At 38.8% G+C, this 20,640-nt stretch overlaps 1 protein-coding gene across 1 annotated transcript in view; it reads left to right on the forward strand.

Moving 5' to 3' along the window:
- LOC126457352 (neutral alpha-glucosidase AB) overlaps positions 1-20,434 on the forward strand; it is a 120,796-nt gene extending 100,362 nt beyond the window's left edge. The window contains exons 13-17 of the mRNA XM_050093581.1: positions 168-319; positions 466-579; positions 13,494-13,603; positions 19,725-19,828; positions 19,916-20,434. Of these exons, the coding sequence (XP_049949538.1) occupies positions 168-319; positions 466-579; positions 13,494-13,603; positions 19,725-19,828; positions 19,916-20,025 (590 nt within the window). The 3' untranslated portion in view covers positions 20,026-20,434. The remainder of the gene's footprint in view (positions 1-167; positions 320-465; positions 580-13,493; positions 13,604-19,724; positions 19,829-19,915) is intronic.
- Positions 20,435-20,640: the final 206 nt, after the last annotated feature.

The raw sequence follows: 20,640 nt of genomic DNA on the forward strand, positions 1-20,640 counted from the left end.
CAAAATGCTATAAATTCACAAAATAGCTGACAGAAGTCTACTCATTGCTAATCCAAAGCTTCTTTCCTGACCAGTTCACATCATTGAACCATTTAACTGCTAAAGATGCTGTACAGTAGTGTTCCAGAAATCATACAAATGAGTAGTCACCATAAGTTATTTTACAGGTGATTCTCTGCTTGTTCATCCCGTAACAAGTCCTGGGGCTACAGAAGTGACAGTGTACCACCCAGGCGTGTCAGAGATTTGGTATGATGTGGATACTTACCAGAAATTTGAAGGTGGAAAGCATACAAAAATTCCAGTCACCATTGACAAGGTAAAACAAAATTGGTACACTACATGAAACCTTTACTCATGATATAACTTCATTGTTTTGCCACTATAGATGTAGTTAATTTCCTCATGATGTTGAATACTACGTCACTGTTCTTATTTATTTTTACTTGTTTGCCTGGTGACTAGATACCTGTGTATCAACGAGGAGGGAAAATCATTCCAAAGAAAGAAAGAATAAGGAGGGCATCAACATTGACTTTAAATGATCCATTTACATTGTATGTGGCACTGAATCAAAATGTGAGTATTGAATGTGACATAGATCTTTATTGATTTTTATTTATAATTGAAAAAAAGATTAAGACCGCAGAGGTAAACAGTATTTTCTGTGTCATCCTTGAACTACTAAATTATCAGCTGTTTGTTATTTATATAATTAATTATAAGTATGTGTTGTGAATAGTTGGCAATCTGTTTATTCTGATTGATGCATGAAAACTGTGAAGGAAAAATTGTTTGCCACTTTGTAACTGTTGCAGTACATTGTGCTAAACTGAAAATAAAAACGATATGGAAGTTCAAAGAAATTGGAGCTATCTTGCTGTTTATGCCAGTGCAGACTTCATTTTAAACGTGTTATCTTACAGCCTGTGTTTCTTCAGAAGTTAGCTGCCGCCGTTGGATAAGCAGCTGCCAGGAGCAAGTCGTATACTCCTAGCTCACTTACTTGTTACATAGTTTAATTCTTAATTTCTTTGCGTGTTTTTGGGTACTTGCATTGTTTAATTCATAAATTTCGGGCGTATTATAGTATTTGAGAGTTGTAGCATCGCGCTTCAGTGTTTACTTCGTAGATTCTAACTTAAATTGCGTGTGAGCTTCGTATAGGAGGTGTAATTTCGAGTTTTAGTTACTGCAATCATAAATTCAGGCAGATTGTAGCGCAGTCGTTAGGCATTTGTACAGGTTAGTTCATACATTCTTTGCGTGTTTCCCTTGCGTTTTCTAGGCACCGACTCGTGTTTCAGTAACTGTTGTTCAACATTGATTAGAATGGACAGGGACTGTGATTGCTGTGTTCGGATGAGGGCTGAGTTGGCATCCCTTTGCTCACAGCTGCAAGCGGCGCTGACTTCGGTCGTGCAGCTTGAGGCTGTTGCCAATCGGCACCACTGTGGGGAGCCGGGCTTGGGTATCACGGGGATGACAACCTCGTCCTGTCTGTCCCCAGATCGGTCTGCCGCTGTGGTTGCCCCAGTTGTTGCCTGCAGTGGAGCTGATCTCTCGCCTGTGGTTGATTGGGAGGTCGTTCCAAGGCGTGCTAGGCAGCGAAAGACATCCCCAGAGGCTGATCAGAAAGCCTCCCCGTTGCGTCTGACAAACAGGTTTCAGGCACTGTCTCTGGCTGAGCCAGATGCAGCTGCCTGCCCTGTTTCAGAGGATCATTCTCAGCCTTCAAGGTCCGGGCAATTGCGGAGGGTGGGCTTATTGGTAGTTGGGAGCTCCAATTTTAGTCGCGTAATGGGGACCCTTAGGGATATGGCGGCTAAGGAGGGGAAGAAATCCAGTGTGCACTCCGTGTACATTCCGGGTGGAGTCATTCCTGATGTGGAAAGGGTCCTTCCGGATGCCATGAAGAGCACAGGGTTCAGCCAGCTGCAGGTGGTGGCACATGTCGGCACTAATGACGTGTGTCGCTTTGGATCTGAGGAAATTCTCTCTGGATTCCAGTGGCTATCTGATTTGGTGAAGGCTGCCTATCTTGCTTACGAGATGAAGGCAGAGCTCACCATCTGCAGCATCGTTGACAGAACCGACTGCGGACCTTTGGTGCAGAGCCGGGTGGAGGGTCTGAATCAGAGGCTCAGACGGTTTTGCGACCGTGTTGGCTGCAGATTCCTTGACTTGCGCCATAGGGTGGTGGGGTTTCGGGTTCCGCTGAATAGGTCAGGAGTTCACTACACTCAGCTGGCGGCTACACGGGTAGCGGAGGCTGTGTGGCATGGACTGGGCGGTTTTTTAGGTTAGAAGGCCTCGGGAAAGTACGGGGTGGGCTGCAATCTCAAAGGGTGCAGGACGTGCTTGGATCAAGGAACAGTCGGAATTGTAATTGTAAATTGTTGTTGTTGTGCTGGGAAAGTCCCTGAGCTTCAAGTGCTAATAGAAAGCACAGAAGCTGCAATCATTAGAGGTACAGAAAGCGGGCTAAAGCCTGAAATAAGTTCTGCAGAAATTTTTACGAAGTCTCAGACGGTTTTCAGGAAAGATAGATTAGGCAGAATTGGTGGTGGAGTGTTTGTGTCTGTCAGTACTGGTTTATCTTGTAGGGAAGTCAAAGTAGATACTCAGTGCGAATTGGTATGGGTGGAGGTTATACTTAACAGCCGAACTAAGTTAATAATTGGCTCCTTCTACCGACCCCCAGACTCCGATGATATAGTTGCTGAACAGTTCAGAGAAAATTTGAGTCTCGTAACAAATAAATACCTCACTCATACGGTTATAGTTGGTGGGGACTTCAACCTTCCCTCTATATGTTGACAAAAATACTTGTTCAAAACCGGTGGTAGGCAGAAAACATCTTCTGAGATTGTCCTAAATGCTTTCTCCGAAAATTATTGTGAGCAGTTAGTCCACGAACCCACACAAATTGTAAATGGTTGTGAAAACACGCTTGACCTCGTAGCCACAAACAATCCAGAGCTAATAGAGAGCAACATGACTGATACAGGGATTAGTGATCACAAGGTCGTTGTTGCTAGGCTCAATACCGTTTCTTCCAAATCCACCAGAAACAAACGCAAAACAATTTTATTTAAAAAAGCGGATAAAGTGTCACTAGAAGCCTTCCTAAGAGACAATCTCCATTCCTTCCGAACTAACTATGCAAATGTAGACAAGATGTGGCTCAAATTCAAAGGTACAGTAGCAACAGCAATTCAGAGATTCATACCTCATAAATTGGTAAGAGATGGAACTGATCCCCCATGCTACACAAAACAGGTCCGAACGCTGTTGCAGAGGCAACCGAAAAAGCATGCGAAGTTCAGAAGAACGCGAAATCCCGAAAATTGGCTAAAATTTACAGACGTGCGAAATTTGGCACGGACTTCAATGCGAGATGCCTTTAATAGGTTCCACAATGAAACATTGTCTCGAAATTTGGTAGAAAATCCGAAGAAATTCTGGTCATATGTAAAGTACACAAGCGGCAAGACGCAGTCAATACCTTCGCTGCGCAGTGCCGATGGTACTGTTACCGATGACTGTGCCCTTGAAGCGGAGTTCGTGAACGCGGTTTTCCGAAATTCCTTCACCAGGGAAGACGAATGGAATATTCCAGAATTTGAAACACAAACAGCTGCTAGCATGATTTTCTTAATAGTAGATACCTTAGGGGTTGCGAAGCAACTCAAATCGCTTGATACGGGAAAGTCTTCAGGTCCAGATTGTATACTGGTTAGGTTCCTTTCAGATTATGCTGATACAATAGCTCCCTGCTTAGCAATCACATACAACCGCTCGCTCACCGATAGATCTGTACCTACAGATTGGAAAATTGTGCAGGTCGCACCAGTGTTTAAGAAGGGTAGTAGGAGTAATCCATCGAACTACAGACCTATATCATTGACATCGGTTTGGAGTAGGGTTTTGGAGCATATACTGTATTCAAACATTACGAATCACCTCGAAGGGAACAATCTATTGATACGTAATCAGCATGGTTTCAGAAAACATTGTTCTTGTGCAACGCAGCTAGCTCTTTATTCGCACGAAGTAATGGCCACTATTGACAGGGGATCTCAGGTTGATTCCGTATTTCTGGATTTCCGGAAAGCTTTTGACACCGTTCCTCACAAGTGACTTCTAATCAAGCTGTGGGCCTATGGGGTATCGTCTCAGTTGTGCGACTGGATTCGTGATTTCCTGTCAGGAAGGTCGCAGTTCATAGTAATAGATGGCAAATCATCGAGTAAAACTGAAGTGATATCAGGTGTTCCCCAGGGAAGCGTCCTGGGACCTCTGCTGTTCCTGATCTATATAAATGACCTGGGTGACAATCTGAGCAGTTCTCTTAGGTTGTTCGCAGATGATGCTGTAATTTACCATCTAGTAAGGTCATCCGAAGACCAGTATCAGTTGCAAGCGATTTAGAAAAGATTTCTATATGGTGTGGCAGGTGGCAGTTGACGCTAAATAACAAAAGTGTGAGGTGATCCACATGAGTTCCAAAAGAAATCCGTTGGAATTCGATTACTTGATAAATAGTACAATTATCAAGGCTGTCAATTCAACTAAGTACCTGGGTGTTAAAATCACGAACAACTTCAGTTGGAAAGACCACATAGATAATATTGTGGGGAAGGCGAGCCAAAGGTTGTGTTTCATTGGCAGGACACTTAGAAGATGCAACAAGTCCGCTAAAGAGACAACTTACACTACACTCATTCGTCCTCTGTTAGAATATTGCTGCGCGGTGTGGGATCCTTACCAGGTGGGATTGACGGAGGACATCGAAAGGGTGCAAAAAAGCGCAGCTCGTTTTGTATTATCGCGTAATAGGGGAGAGAGTGTGGCAGATATGATACGTGAGTTGGGATGGAAGTCATTAAAGCAAAGACGTTTTTCGTCGCGGCGAGATCTATTTACGAAATTTCAGTCACCAACTTTCTCTTCCGAATGCGAAAATATTTTGTTGAGCCCAACCTACATAGGTAGGAATGATCATCAAAATAAAATAAGAGAAATGAGAGCTCGAACAGAAAGGTTTAGGTGTTCGTTTTTCCCGCGCGCTGTTCGGAAGTGGAATGGTAGAGAGATAGTATGATTGTGGTTCGATGAACCCTCTGCCAAGCACTTAAATGTGAGTTGCAGAGTAGTCATGTAGATGTAGATGTAGCTAGGGCTCTTTATGTGGTACTATGTTTCTTCTTTTCATGGTCTCACTAAGATGTGAAGCGTGTTCAATTGCATTGAAATTTTTGGTCTAATTTCAGATACAAATTGGTGTTTCCATACATGATATACCAAATTTTAAAGTTTTATAACTTAAGCAATATCTTTTTTAAATCATTATAACAGTTTCTGTGCTACACAGGGATAATAGATCTTAATTTCCCCACAGCCCACTCCTTTTGCGCCATCCATAGATAAAATCTCTCTTCCAAAAAACTAATTAAAAGCCAATAGAAATAGCACTGTCTTTCATTAGTGACAAATGTGTAATATACCAAGTCCATCTAAAATTTTATGCAATTTTGTACTGAGCTGACAATTAACTTTGACTATAAGCCTGCTCTAAACAGTTCAACCATTAAGCATCATTTTCCACAACACCAATAAATGTGTTTCCCATGTATCCCCCCTCCCCCCTTGAAATGCCAAGCCCATGTTATTTCAGATCTGTCTCATATTCAAAATTAACAATGTAAGAAAAGACAGATCAGTACTAACCATAAGTATTACACATTAAATTGCAGACTGGTACAATTAGAGACATTTACACGCAAGCCGTAAGCCACAGCCTTCATCAGAAAAAGGGAAACACAGACCGTACATATGACTGCCAATTCTGGCAGCTCGAGCCAGAATGCATTTTGGCGCGAGCTGCCATAATTGGCGGTCATGTTTGCATGAGGTTTGCTTGCTTGTGTGAATGGATGGTGTGTGTTTATCTTTTTCCAATAAAGACTGTGACCGAAAGTTTATGTGTAAGTGACCTTTTAATCGTGTCTGTCTGCAATTTAACATGTAATCTTTACAGTAAGCAGCAATCTGTCTTTTCCTACATTGTTGATATTCTTACCTGGAGGCTCCATTGTTTCATATTCAGAATTCATAATTGCCTGGAAAATTATAATTACACTGACTACTGCTACTGTTACACTGAGTAAATTCCACATTATACAACCTTAGACTATTTGCCTTTTCTATAGTTTTTTTTAATGTTTTGTTAGGATGTCTCCTTTGTCTACATAATGCTGTAGGCATGTTCTAAACATTTACTAATGCTGGACATAATTCCCTGAGATGATCTACCTGTAGTGCAACCATTTTATTATCTTAAAAAATTTGTATTCCATGAGGTGACTTCTGGGCACTGAATACGTTGAACAGCAGCAACAAGTGTATTCTGTTCAGTCAGTGTTACCTGAAATTTAAATTCAGTAACTGGTTCTAAAGGATGAAAGCCTTTAATTTACTGATGAACTTTCATTGCCATAATCCCTGACACCTTGGTAGCTTGTCCAGCAACAGTTGTAGTATACCATAGATCAGGTCTTTAATATAAATTTTTGTGGTGCAATGCAGATGTGGAAGATTATACAGTAAGAGCCTACAGTTACTAAAATCCCAGAGATCAGTAGTTCGTAGTAAATGTCATGATTCTCTTAGGAGATTATGCATCAATGTAGACCCTGATTTCCTTAAAACTGCTATATTTAACTGAATTGTATTTGATCCTGTAGAATTACAGTGTGTTCAGCAAGTGCATGTGTAATATAGGACACATTAACAACAGAAGACATTCAAAATCATTTATTTCCAAAGAATCAACCATTTTGAATTATACGCTCTTGCACACAATTAGTTATTAAGAACAATATATACAAATTTAATTTAATGTGTGCTCTTTACCAGTGTAAAATTCCTTTTCCAGCAGGTAGTCTTGGAGTTTTTATGGAAAGTTAAGTGTCTTGTATACCATCATATAGGGTTTTGGGTAAGCTTCTTAATAACTTGATTCCTAGGTTCCGAGTCAGAGTCTGGAACTGTGGACAATTTTTGAATTGTCTTCTGTTGTGACAAAAGTAGACAGTCATGTTGACAAAAGTAAAGTCATGTTGCGCAAATACTTTGGAGTAGTAGTGTGTTTAGAGATAAACATCTACATATATACTCTACAAACCACCTAGTGGTGTGTGAGGGAGGGTACTTTAGTACCACTAACTGATCATCCCCACCCCTTCCCCTGTTCCATTTGCAAATGGTGGTTGGAAAGAGTGATGGTTGGTAAACCTCTTTGTTAACAACCCTAATTTCTTGAATGTTCTCATTGTCATTATTTTGTGAGACATGTTGGAGAAAGTAATATGCTATCTGACTCTACCCAGAACATACTGTCTCAGAATTTCAGTTGTAAATATCTCTGTGATGCATGCCTTTCTTGTAGGGTAGAACAAACAAATAGGCTCAATTGCAGGTGCAGTAAATGACAGGATTGTGGGAAACTGGTGTTTGTTGGGAAAAGAGATTGCCTATGAAACAACTAAGGGACCAAGTACCATTGAGCGTATGCCAAGAAAGATGTTTGCAGGTTTGTTTCATTGACGGTGGGGTGCAACAAAACTAATGATAAGTCATAACTAAAAGACACTTAAGTAAAGAGACCAAATTTTGTGAGAACCTGCTGAGACAATGCAAAAGAACTAGATCTTCTGGTAGAAACTGTGAATATTCTTCAGCCTCGCCTCCTCGGTATTTGTCTTGTGGAGATTGCATTTCACATCTGATCCTTGAGTGGAATGGAAAGAAACTTTTATAGATGGTCCAACAAAAATACACTTTAGCGTATATCTGAGATAGTCATCAAGTTCTGCATATTGCTAGAGGATCCAGAACACATTGGTACAGTCTGTTTGCACTTTCATCTGAGGGCTGTCTCTCTTGTTTTGGCACCTTTACTGGTATGCTAGAGTTCTGTGCCACAAACATTTCAATGTTTACCATTATCACAGACTTGTGCTTACAAGCAATCAAAAAATTAATTATCAACAAAAATAATCAATTTTCAGTTTTTGAAAATATTATGTAACTGGGTAGATCGAAAATCTATGCCCCAAGTGGCAGCGGGAGAAACACACACACACACACACACACACACACACACACACACACACACACACACACATTAACAAAATTTGCAAGGTTTCAGAGCCAGTAGCTCCTTTTTCAGGCAGAAGAGTTGAGGAGCAACGAGAAGAGTTGAGGAGCAACGAAGAAGAATGAAGGAAAATGACTGGCATTGTTTAGGAAATAGGGATAGTTTCGAAAAGTTGTCCAGAATCCTGGGCTAGGGGAGGTTTACTGGATAGGTTGAAAAGGAAAGATTGTTAGAAATAAACTGAGCAGGATTTGAAAACTTGAGAGTCTAGAATAGTCAGAGAGCATAATAAACAACACAGAGGTTACTGACAAAACATTGTGTAAGAGTTAATAAGAACAAAAAGCCAAGTGCATGGTGGAGTGTGGAGGGAAAATAGACAGGCAAAAAATATATAGAAAACTAAAAGAGAGTAATGAAAGGAATAGTTACTAAGAAGAAATGCTGATACTGAAGAAATTAATGTAAATTAAGGCCAGGTGGCATTGTTATGCCAGTACCTATCTGTTGAGTTCTGAGAACTTAGTGTCTGGGGAAGAATCCAGATGGCACATATGATGAAACAGGCACGAGGTCACAACTGTTGTGTTGTATTCATCCTGACTGATAACGTGATGCTAGTCATACCAATATAGAAGGCCGAATACTGTTTACATAACAGCTGGTACACAACATTCATCATTCCACTAGTGGCTCTACCTTTGATAATGTATGTTTTACCAGCAACAAGTCTGATACAGGTAGTGGCAGGAGGGTGCATAGGACGAGTCCTACAGCAGGGACAGACACAGGGGTAGGAGCCGTAGGATAGGGAAATGGGTGGAGGAGGAGCATAAGGTCTGACATGGGTCTTGCATCTCTCTCATTGTACAAAATCTGCAGTTACCTGCCTCTCTTGTTTCCGCGGATGGTGTCATCTTCCAAGCCTGTTTCAAACTGTACAATAACAAGCCAGACTTCACCACAAAAAGCTATCCAATCTTATGCTAAACTACCTCAACAGTGGTGTTTTCCTTCCAACTTCTTTTCAGCTCCCAAAACAGCCACACCATCAACCACCATTCTCTCCTACAAACTGAGCTTGGCCAACATTCTTAACATTCCCTAGCCTTCAACACTGGCTCTGAGAGCAATGGTAACTCATGATCACAAGAGCCAGCCACATCAGTATAGTGTTCTCAACCCTTTCATCTAAGACACTTGCACTTCCTGAATAACCTGGGGGAGGGGGTCTTACTTTCAGCCCTAAACATACGTTTCTGGTTTGGTGAAGGACCTATTCTCTTCACGTGTAGTGTCAACTGGAAACATCTCTTTGCAACCCAAAACCAGAACCTTTTCAACAGCAAACCTGACAGTGAACCTTGCCTTAAACAGTTCTAACCATGATTCCAAATTGACCCACCACCACTACCTCAAAATCACCCCTTACAAGTCTTACAAGAAATCCGTAACATCTGGCATTGCTTCACATCCCTTTTTCAGGTCCCTACAACATGATCCTAGCCTATCCTCTGCAGAACTCTGGGCTCTTTGTCCCTTAAAAATTGATGATTCCATTATTATCAGCTGAGCGGACAAGGGATCTACACCAGCTGTCTGACAACTCATTGTACAGGATCTGCCATAAAGATTGCATCCCTATGATACAGAAAGATCTAAAGTCCCTCCTTAAAATGCCAGGTCTCTCACAAGAACTAACAGCTCAATCCATAGAACTTATTATCCCACCCAAACATCTCCACCTTTTACTTTCTTCCTAAGATCCACCAACCCATTTACCCTACCTGTCCCATAGTTGCTGGCTTCAGAGCACCCACCAAATGTATATCTGCCCATTTTGATCTACACCTGCAGTCTATAGTACAAAGATTTCCCTTCTGTATTAAAGACGCCAACAATTTATTAGTTCACAACCATTTATTAGTTCATTTGAATCTGTGCCTGTCCCATTCCCATCACACACTTTGCTTCCCAATTGAAGGAACCTCCCTTTATACCAACATCCCCCATGTACTGCTGCTGAACATTACCACCATCAATGCCCACTTGATTCCAAACATATGACATCCTTCTTGGTCACAGTAATCAATTTCATTCTTGCCAGCAACTACCTTATCTTTGGTGGGGAGACATACAAACATATCAGGGGCATGGCTGTGGGAATCAGGACAACTCCTTGTATACCAAACTGTTCCTGGGTCTCTTTGAGGACGATTTCATGTTACCCAAAAGCCTTCAGGCACAGGTTTGGTTTAGATACATTGATGACATCTTTCCATATCGACTCAGGTGTGACTAACGTGTTAAAATTTGTGGAATCTCTACATACATTCTCCCAGTTAAATTTCACACTGCCTTATTCCGAATACCATGGCATGTTCCTTGATGTTGACCTCGGTCTCACAGAGGGTCAGCTACACATTTCTGTTTTTATTAAATATACTGACAAACAGCAGTTCTCATATTTTGACAGTTTCCATCCTTTCAATGTCAAACATTCCCTCCCGTACAGCCTTTGCACTTGGGGCAAATGTATTTGTTCAGATCCCACCAGCCTAGTTCAAAAGGAGATTTCCCAGACCATTATATCCAATCCTGGTACTGCTGATCTCTCCTTAAAACAACTTAGTACATCTTGTCACTCAATGTTATCCTGGTCCCAGGCAAATTGAGCAAATCAGTTTATTCTTTTGCCATTAGGTGTGGTCTAAGGTGGACACTATTTGTTCTGGGCAGTTCTTGAGACCCCCCCCTCCCCCCAAAAAATGTTTTTGTGAAAAGTACCAGTTTTGGGGATGGCCCCTTCCCTTCTATAATTTCTATTCATGGCAGATTGTAAAACGTTTTACCTTATGTTCATAAGGTGATATCCTTAAAGGAAGTTTGAAACTTGTTTTGGCATCATTACTCATTACCATGATACAGAGGTTCAAAGTTACCATACTTACGCCGCAAAAACATATCCACTCTGAGGCATAAATATAGGTTTAACTAATGTATTGGACACATGGCAAGGGTTCTGAGGTGATAGGAAGGGTTCCGAGGTTACCGAACTATAATTTTAGTTGTCATTTTTTCACCAACAAAACTGTGACATGCTGTCCCTATATAATGGGCACTTCACACCTACACAGGCTGTCTTGACCTGGAAATTATTCAACGGTGCCAACTCATGGTATAAGTAACTTACAAAAAATTATTTTATCACATGAAATTCAGACATTGCGATTTTACTGCATGCTCTAGTTGTGGCCTAAAAATGTTGTGCATTTGAATATAAAGTAGTGTAAAGTTAACTTCCATAGGATGGGAGTCCTGTGCTCACTTTAAACTAGAAGCAGCTTATATTTTGTGGCGTGGTCACTTCGGATTGTACTTCTGTGGTACTGCTTTAATTTTTTTCTTTTTTTATTCCTCAAGGTGGTGGTTTTATTTTTTTAATTTAGTGTAGGACTCTATTTATTGTATTTGGATGAAACAAAAGGCAATCCCCATTTGGATGAGAATAATTCCTATTCTGCATTCTGTGATAATCTATTATTCCTACCTATTTGTTGTTTATGTGCATCAAAGTATATAAATGTGTTGAAGTATATAAAAAGTCAAAACTTTACTGACGTACAGAATCCATTTTATGTAAGCACCCCCCCTCCCGCTGTAACAGGGAAAAGAAAAGAACCAGCTGAAAAACGCAGTCTGATCACAAAAAAGGCAACTAGGACTGAAAATTGGGAATCAACTGCTCTGGTCTTCATTCCACTTTCCTCAGCAAAACTTTTAGCATGCAAACATATTCACACGTTTTGTGCCAAAAGAGAGTGGCAAAGAGAAAGGAGACAGTGCCAGTGGGAGAGAAAGAGAGAAGAGATGCATGGTGAAGAGAATGAGAGGTGGGTGAAGACAATAGCAGTGAGGGACAGTGGAAGTAAAAGAGAAATGGATGGAGAGTGAAACAGTGGGAGTGGGAGCAAAATATAGAAGAGACAGTGGAAATGAAAAATACAGATGAGTGGAGACCTTATATAGACTTGGAAAGTCTGGGCACTTCTAGACCAGAGAACTTAAACATGTAGATATGGGGGAGGACACATTTTGGAGCAAAATTGGGTATAGTGGAAGAACTGAGTTGGACGCCACAACCACCCCCACCCCCCCTGAATTTTTAAGATGTCGAGGTATAGTGGAGACAGTGGCCATGGGACAGAAAGGCTAAAGGAGACAGTATGGTGAGGGAGGCAGAATGAGGATTGACAAAGCGGGTTCCTGACTTTTCTGTCAAGTCTTTTAATGACTTTGTGCTCTGAGAGGAGCATTTTTCAGCTGGTTCTTATTTGTTTCGTGAATAACATTTGCAGATGAATATTTTATGCATGCATTACTCCATATTACTGGGTAAAAGAAAACTGAACTTTCTGACTACTCTTTTTCTTACCTTTAGAAAAACAAGGTTATACACGCATATCTTAATATGATCAAATACAATTGGCAATATAGGTATGCTCTTGTAAGGTATTTTAAATGTCAGATCTGAAGATTTAAATAATGTGCAGTTGTTTTTGCAGAAATATCAGTAATATTGACATGCACAGTTCTGATATTGTATTTTATGGACTCAGATAATACAATGTATTTTTGTTGAGAAACTGAAAAGTAATGAAACTCTAATAGAATGTTGATGAATAGAAATATAAATTTTCTTCCTAATGTGATTACTGTTATAAAGTTATTGAAAATCATGCATAATGCATTGCAGTGTTCTGTTGTATAATGGTAGTCTTCTGATGTTTTGCTACATGCTGTTCAGACTTTATACTAAATATTATACAGGGTGCAACAGGAGGAATGGTCAATATTGAGGTATATGACAGGAATAACCACTCAAAGAAAAAAAAAATTCTAGTAAAGATGGGCTTTAAAATGCATACCTTAAGGGCTATGAGCACGCAGATGTTTGAAATTAGGAAAGATGAAAAAGTCCTCATACCTCTCAAGGTAGTAGGCACTTCAGAGCCCATGTTTACTGGAATTTTTTTTTCTTGTTTTGGACTGTACTATCACCTCTCAAAATATGGAGAGCAAAGGAGTTACAGTAGAAGAGATTTGTTCATAGTATCGAAGATGGAAAAAGTGCTCTATCTCTTGAGGTATGCATTTTAGAGCCCAGGTTTAATAGACTTGTTTGCTTTCAGTGATTGTTCCTGCTGTAACCCTGAACATTGAGCGTTCCTCCTATGACATCCTGCAGGTGTTACTGTATTTTTGTACACGCGCAGTGAAATTTAAAGAATTTAGTTATTAAATTTGTCTTCCTTTTTTCTGCCCTTAGAAAACTGCTTCTGGCCGATTATACATGGATGATGGAGAGACCTTTGAATACAAGAAAGGAGCATATTTGTATTTATCTCTTGAATTTGCTGGAAATAAACTTACATCAAGGTAACTGAAAAAAGATAGAGAAAATTCTTAATTCAATATTTGTATAAAACCATTGACAGAAGCTGAGAAATGGGATTGTGTAATATATTTATTTAGGGTAAACTTAGCTAATTTTGCAGTATTAAGGTTTTTTTGCCTCTAGTATTTAAAAGAAATATTAAAAATGGAATTTTTGTGTCAGATGATAAGTAAAAGTAGTTTAATTCGTTGATATAAATGTTAAATATTGAAAGTTAAATTTCAGATACAAAAAGCTTTCTTAAAATAGTGCTGATTTACTGTATTAATAAGAACTCGGGCAATTTTTCAACACTCGGGTAATTTCGCAGTAGCAGTTACAATTCTAAGAAAATACTTTGGTGTCATCAGAACATGATTTAATGTAACCAGAGCCATGCAGGGTAGCCGTGCAGTCTAAGGCGCCATGCCTCGGTTCACACGGCTCCTCCGCCCACCCCCCCCTCCGCCTTCCCCCATCGGAGGTTCGAGTCCTCCCGTGTGTGTGTGTGTGTGTGTGTGTGTGTGTGTGTGTGTGTGTGTTGTCCTTGGTGTAAGTTAGATTAAGCAGTGTGTATGCTTAGGGACCGATGATGTTAGCAGTTTGGTCCCATAGGAACATACTTTATTATGTTTACTATTACTACAGTAGTATAAGTAATGTAATCAAAGGTAATATGATCATTTAATTACATACTTTAACATAAAAATGAATAATAAAATAAACAAAATTATTTACTGCAGTCATACAAAATCTTAAAATCGGAAATGTAATTGAAGCTAGTTCTTAAAATCGAAAATGTGATTAAAGTTAATTGGAATCAGCATCACTGCATAAACAGCATGTGAACTGAGCATAATATACCTTCAGTCTTCGGCAAGACAGATGAAACCAGCACTCTCACTTCAAACAACAAATCTATTCTTGGCCATCATTATATCATCTTCGTAATTTCCACCACACAATGAACAAATGTTGTCATCCTTTACTGCATTTCTTATTAATCTTCTCTGTACAGGCATACATCATCTTGTTGAAGGAACTACTTGTGTGCACGCTTGCTATTTTCCCATTCTAGCTTTTGAAGTACTCATTTTCCTTGTTGCCTCTCTGCTGGAACATTCCCCTTTGATTTGGAATTTATTCTTTCTGCTTCCCTTTCTTCAGGGGTCTTCAGGCCTCATGCAACCAACATGCCTTCATCAGCAATAACTCTGGTTGAAGTAGCTGCATGTCTCCTCTTTCTCCATGATTTTATGGATTTAGGAAGAGGCATGTTAATTTCTTCCCAGATATTTTCAGTTTGATCTGTTGACACTTTTATCTCAGATGGCACATTATGAACTTTTTTTGCTGTGCAGTTACACATCCATCTACTGTTCTTTCAGGTAGCTCTACTTGCTGCGCATTGAAGGTCACATGAATTTGGGAAACCTTCAAAGTGACATCTAGAATGGTATCTCTATTTATGGGAAAAATTCCAGTTTTAGAAAAACCACTCTTGTTGGTGGCTGGAGATATAGTTTCGTCCATGGACTTCTTGAACAGATGGTAAAAATCCATCCTTGTAGGCTCGTAACCACAGTTTTCATAAAGTATCTCACATTCCTTTCTAAGCCATTTTTAGAGGGCCAAACATGGATACATCACACGGCTGCAAGATCTGAGTGGTGTGATGGAAAGATAACAAAAATAATGCCATTATCATGTCTGAATTGTAGAGCTTCTGGAGAGACATGGCTAGAATGTGAGTTCATCAATAGCAGAACAGGACAAGTGAGAGGAATGTGATTAATGAAGTGCTTCAAGGACTCCAAGAACATTTCCGAATTTATTCAGCTATTTTTTGACTGCTAACTGGCTCAGTGGAGGAGCATTTTCCTTCAAGCTATTGGTGACACAAACCCCCTTGAAAATAAACAGGGGAGGCACTGTTTGTCCCATAGCATTGGCAGCAATCATAACTGTTGGTCTCCCCCTTTTCAGCAGTTGGCTTCTGGTTGACACATTTCCCTCCTTTCAATGAAACAATTTTATTGGCTTATTCACCATTGGAAATCCTGTTTCGTTAGATTTCAAATTAGATTTGGCTTTGTCCCGAGCCATGTTTTCTCATACACAGTACGTATATATCATAAAAATCGTTCAAATTAGAACGATTCAAAGTTGCGGCCCTATGATATGACAGATTTTCTGGATGACGTAAACTTAAGCCATATCGTTTCTTAAATGAATTCCACCAGTCCCATCCTGCCTTGTCTCTTTCTTTCCCAAATGGGTTCCCCTGAGGTATCTCTGATGCTAATTTGCGAGCGTAACAACGCATATCACTTGCCGACAGTCCGAAACCCAGTTCTTGCATTTCAGTTGCATACTTAACCGATTTAGTTTCCTCTTCCTTTTGTTAAAAAGAAGGAGCGCCCCTTTTTCATGAGAGCACAGTCCACAGGATTGGCATAAACTCTTGTCTATCCTTTAGGGTGTTGTAAGGTATGCCAAAATCTTTACTGTATCTATAAATTGACCAGCCATCCTTTAACACCCTTTGTACAGCTTCTTCCAAATCCTTTCTGCTGTACTGTTCTCCATATTTGCCTCTAGGTTTAGACATCTGTAATAAACTAAACCAATAAATACCTTAAGACTTCCTTTATGAGTGTCAGTATTGTGTTCAAATCATGAAAGCACTTTAATTCGGCATAACAACATGTAAAATACGTTCTTTTATTTGATTCGCGTGCTTCTCGAACTGCTTTATGCACCCGCCAGCAGCACCAAATCTTTAAGAACTTCAGTACTGGAAAAAGTGAATTTCAAGCAAACTATTGGTGTCAAAATGGTGAACAAGACCTCAAAGTAAATAGAGGACTGTGAAGAAACCATCAATAAAAGTCTTATACTTACACTTCAGATTATATCAGCAGTATCGATAAAAAAAACCAGAAATCTGTCACCGAACACGTGCTACACTGAAAATATTCTCAACCACACTGGAAAAAATTTTGTCACAGCAAGAAGGATGCTCTCCGGTAGCTGTTTTCTCAATCACACGCTGCTGATAGGTGCTGCCACCTGTGGTGCAGTGTTTGTACTTAAAATCAGCTCGTACAATTTCGCAGTGAAAGAATATGTATGGTACTGCGAAATTAGCTGTACTACAAAATTAGCTGAGTTTGCCCTATTTTTCAGACCAGTGCTTATATTTCATAATTTTATGACAAATATCCATGTGCCACTTCTGATTTTGTGCCAAATAAAATTGTTTTGGTTCTTGCTGGAAAACTGTATCACCCAAGTCATATGATGTGCCACAAACTTTGTAGATGAAGCAAAGCTACATCTGTCTCTAGTTCATTTCTTAGTAAAACTTTTACTTTTGTGTAAAAAATTAAATACTGCTTTTGGGATTGGCATATGTTCTCCACTATGCAGTCCTCCTCATTTTGAATCTGAGGAAACTTTTTCATGAAAAAAAGAAAGAGAAAAAGAAAAAATTGATTTTTCCACATCTTATAGTTTGACATCACAGAGTGATAATGAATTGGTTTTCTTTTTGTTATTGCCTGTTGTTATTGTGATAATTTGCCGGTAAGTAAATCACTGTGCATATTTTGGAAAGGTTGCTGTGAAGAATGTAGTTGTGGACTAGTTTGACTTTAGTGGATTGTAGGTCTCAGATTGCCACATATAGCTGTCATATCAAAATTGTTTCTAATGTTGGAACGAGAACAATATCTATTTACATTCTCAAAAAGATGTGTGAGATGTATTGGAGGTTGCTTGCCACAATATTGGCAGTCACGTGCCTCTCATTTTGTTATTGCCACCTGCTATGCAGAGTATGGTGCTGCCTCATGTTTCTCTTTTTCATATGCTCCCAGTACAAGCTGAAGCTGCAAACGAAAATCTTGCTGAAGTGAAAAGACACCAGGAGCCATCAGCTTTTGATGCTGACTCATGCTTCCCCCCCCCCCCCCCCCCCCCTTTTTTTTTTCCCCCAGTTTAAGCGTCCTGATTTCATTAAACTTTGTGACAGGCATAAAATAGATCTGGAACTTAACTAAATTCCTGTCACTTATGAATGTTGCTCATGCAGCTGGACAAAGCGGAGAAGTAAACAGGATTTTTCTTATCGTCATGGGACTCTCCCATTTTTTCAAATACATTTTCTGCCATTGTGCAGAGTTCATCACCCACTGCTGCACCTTCGATGGTGACTGATCTCACTTCAAGTCCAGCAACATTTTTTCTGAATACTCCTCAAATTGAATCACATACTACCTTATGATACTGAACTGTTGAGAAGTGCTGCCTGCAGTTGATTAATCTGTAACTATTATTTATGTATGTACCACCTTGAATAAAGTACCATACTAGGTGGTCTCATAAAAAATAAACTTTTCTTGGTTGCATTTTTAATGTCATTCACACACTTTCATCAGCTTACCTTATTGTATTTTGTAGTTCCTCAACAAGAGAAATAAAATGTCAAAAATTTATGTCCTGTTTTGTCAGAGTAGCCGATATTAGACTCATTCTGTAGAATACATGGAATTTATGTTCGTGTTGGAAGATCTCATGGGATACCACAGCCAAACTATGGTTGATATTTGTAGCATTGTATGGGTACACCAAGTACTTCCTTTTCTTTTTCAGGCTATTGAGCATTAAATCATAAGCCACAATAATGTTCTCTTCAGAATAGCTCATGATTGCAACAAACGGAAACTTGATTCCTGCTGTATCGTCATATGGAGAGTCCACCACATATCGGATCATCCCAGTGGGAACATAGTGTCAACTGATAAGCATAATGGCGAGTGATTATTATTGCAACATGCCATTCAATCTTTATTGCAGTGTGTTGTATCGCATATCATATTGTCTCAGTGTGAACCATGGCTGAAAGAAAACTTGGTCTGTGGTATGAATGAATAAAGATACCCATTTCTAATATCCATTCAAAAAAAGTGTCAAAAAGCTTTTTATACCTTACAACGGAATTTTCATACAAGTAGAAGAGCACAGTTATGTACTCCTTAATTCCAATAATAAATTCAATCATTTGAAATCTGATAGTGCTCTCTGTTAAGTTGCTGGTGGAACCCAAAATACATTCTCACTGTTCAACTTTTTAGGTACTTTCTGTTACCAAATTTTCTATTCTCAAACTTTCTCTTTGTAGCAGAGAATATACAACAGTGAACCCCTGCAACATATTAAAACTGCCTGCTTGACTGAGGTCTGAGTCAGCTTTCTATCTGCTCTTCCAAATGAACCATCTGAGTGCGACCAACAAAAAGGAATAATCCTTGTTTGAACAATACTCCAGCACACACATCTAATTTGAAGCTTCTTCCAGTACTCCTTGTATAAAATTCACCCCAGAAAAATAAATCCAGACTATCTGGATAGTATGTTAGTGTATTTATTGATTAAATGCAAAAATTGCCTCTTTTTTTAAGCAAACATTTGTCATTGTCCTGTGACAAATGCTTTTTTCAAGCATTACATGTTGCTAAAGTCCTCAATGTATCATCCAGTTGAAGAAATAATAAAAAGCAAATAATGTCCTTTGCATATGCTTTTAGTGGTAGGAGTATTGTCAGTGTTCTCCATATATAGCCAGTCATCAAAAGTAGAGAGAAGTGATCGAAGGTATGGCCACCAAGTTTACTGATTGATACTTATGTTCAAATGCTTTGGATCTTAATTGAAACAGCATTATAATTTAAAATAAATTTTATAGTTAATATCAGCAGCCAAGTGTTAATTTCTGATGATAACAAAATGTATAGTGTAATGGTATGATGAAAAATATAAAATTTAATAGTTGACATCAGAAGGGTTACCTGTAATTTAAATAATATACATAATTGGAAAGCGGATAGTAGTGTGTTTTTATTTGCAAATACTAACCTGTCCTGTGTCACCAAAAAGAAGTAAATCAGAGTTTTCTGTACACTTGGAGACCAATAATTATTTTCTTTTTGCTACATTATTGCAATGAATGATTTAATTAATTTGAAGAAGAAATGTTAATTTTTGCTAATAATACTAGTAAAGTGAAACATTTTTTGCCAAGTAAACTAACTTTTTGCTTTTTTATTCCATTCTTTACAGGAAAATCAAGAAAGAAGGAAGTTTTTCAACCAAATCTTGGCTAGAAAGGGTGGTAATCATGGGTATTGAATCAGGAATTAAGAGTGCAGTTGTTGAAAGTAAAGGTATGCTATAATCTCTCTACCCCTCATAGTCTTCGCTATGGTTCCAATTATTTACTGTTCATTTTTTTATTTTATTTTTTATTGCAGGTACTGGAAAAATAACTGTAAATACTATATATGACAACAACAGCAATGTGTTAGTAGTGCGAAAACCAAGTATAAATATGGCTGAAGAATGGAGTATATTGTTGCAGTGATTTTTGTAGCTCTCATTGTTTTTGTATGGCCAAAAATGGCTGACTGTCTTTAGGGAACATGGGTTGTCAGTGTAAGAGTTAAAAGTGGTAGAACAGTGTTTTTAAGAGATTTATTGTCAATACTGGATTACTTTTTTACTTAAAGTAAAGTTTTGAAGTGAGGGGTGCCTGTATATTTTGTATTTATTTTAGGAATATTTGTTTATGAAGTACAGATATTTTTTTATTTGTTTGCATGTGTTTAATGTGCATCCTGAATTTTGAATACAGTTCCTTATTGATCACTGTATCTATAATCACATTCCATTGTGAACAAAACATTTCAGTTGAATTATATTGTAAGTATTTTGCAGCTGTATACATCTCTAAGAATGAAAAATACACACACATAAAAGAATCAGTTATGGAACATTTTGCATCTGTTCATTTGTTGAGAAGATACATCACCTCTATAGAGTTTCAAAATCACATTACAGAATTCATCAATCAACCATGTTGAGAAAGTATGTCAGTTGCAGTAGTTTTGTTTTACCATATTTTTTAAAGTATAAGCTATTCTAAACTTGTCAAATGTATATGGGGGATAATATCTTTTTTTGGTTTCTTGTGTTCTGA

Source organism: Schistocerca serialis, chromosome 2 (genome assembly GCF_023864345.2).
Source record: "Schistocerca serialis cubense isolate TAMUIC-IGC-003099 chromosome 2, iqSchSeri2.2, whole genome shotgun sequence".
NCBI lineage: Eukaryota > Metazoa > Arthropoda > Insecta > Orthoptera > Acrididae > Schistocerca > Schistocerca serialis.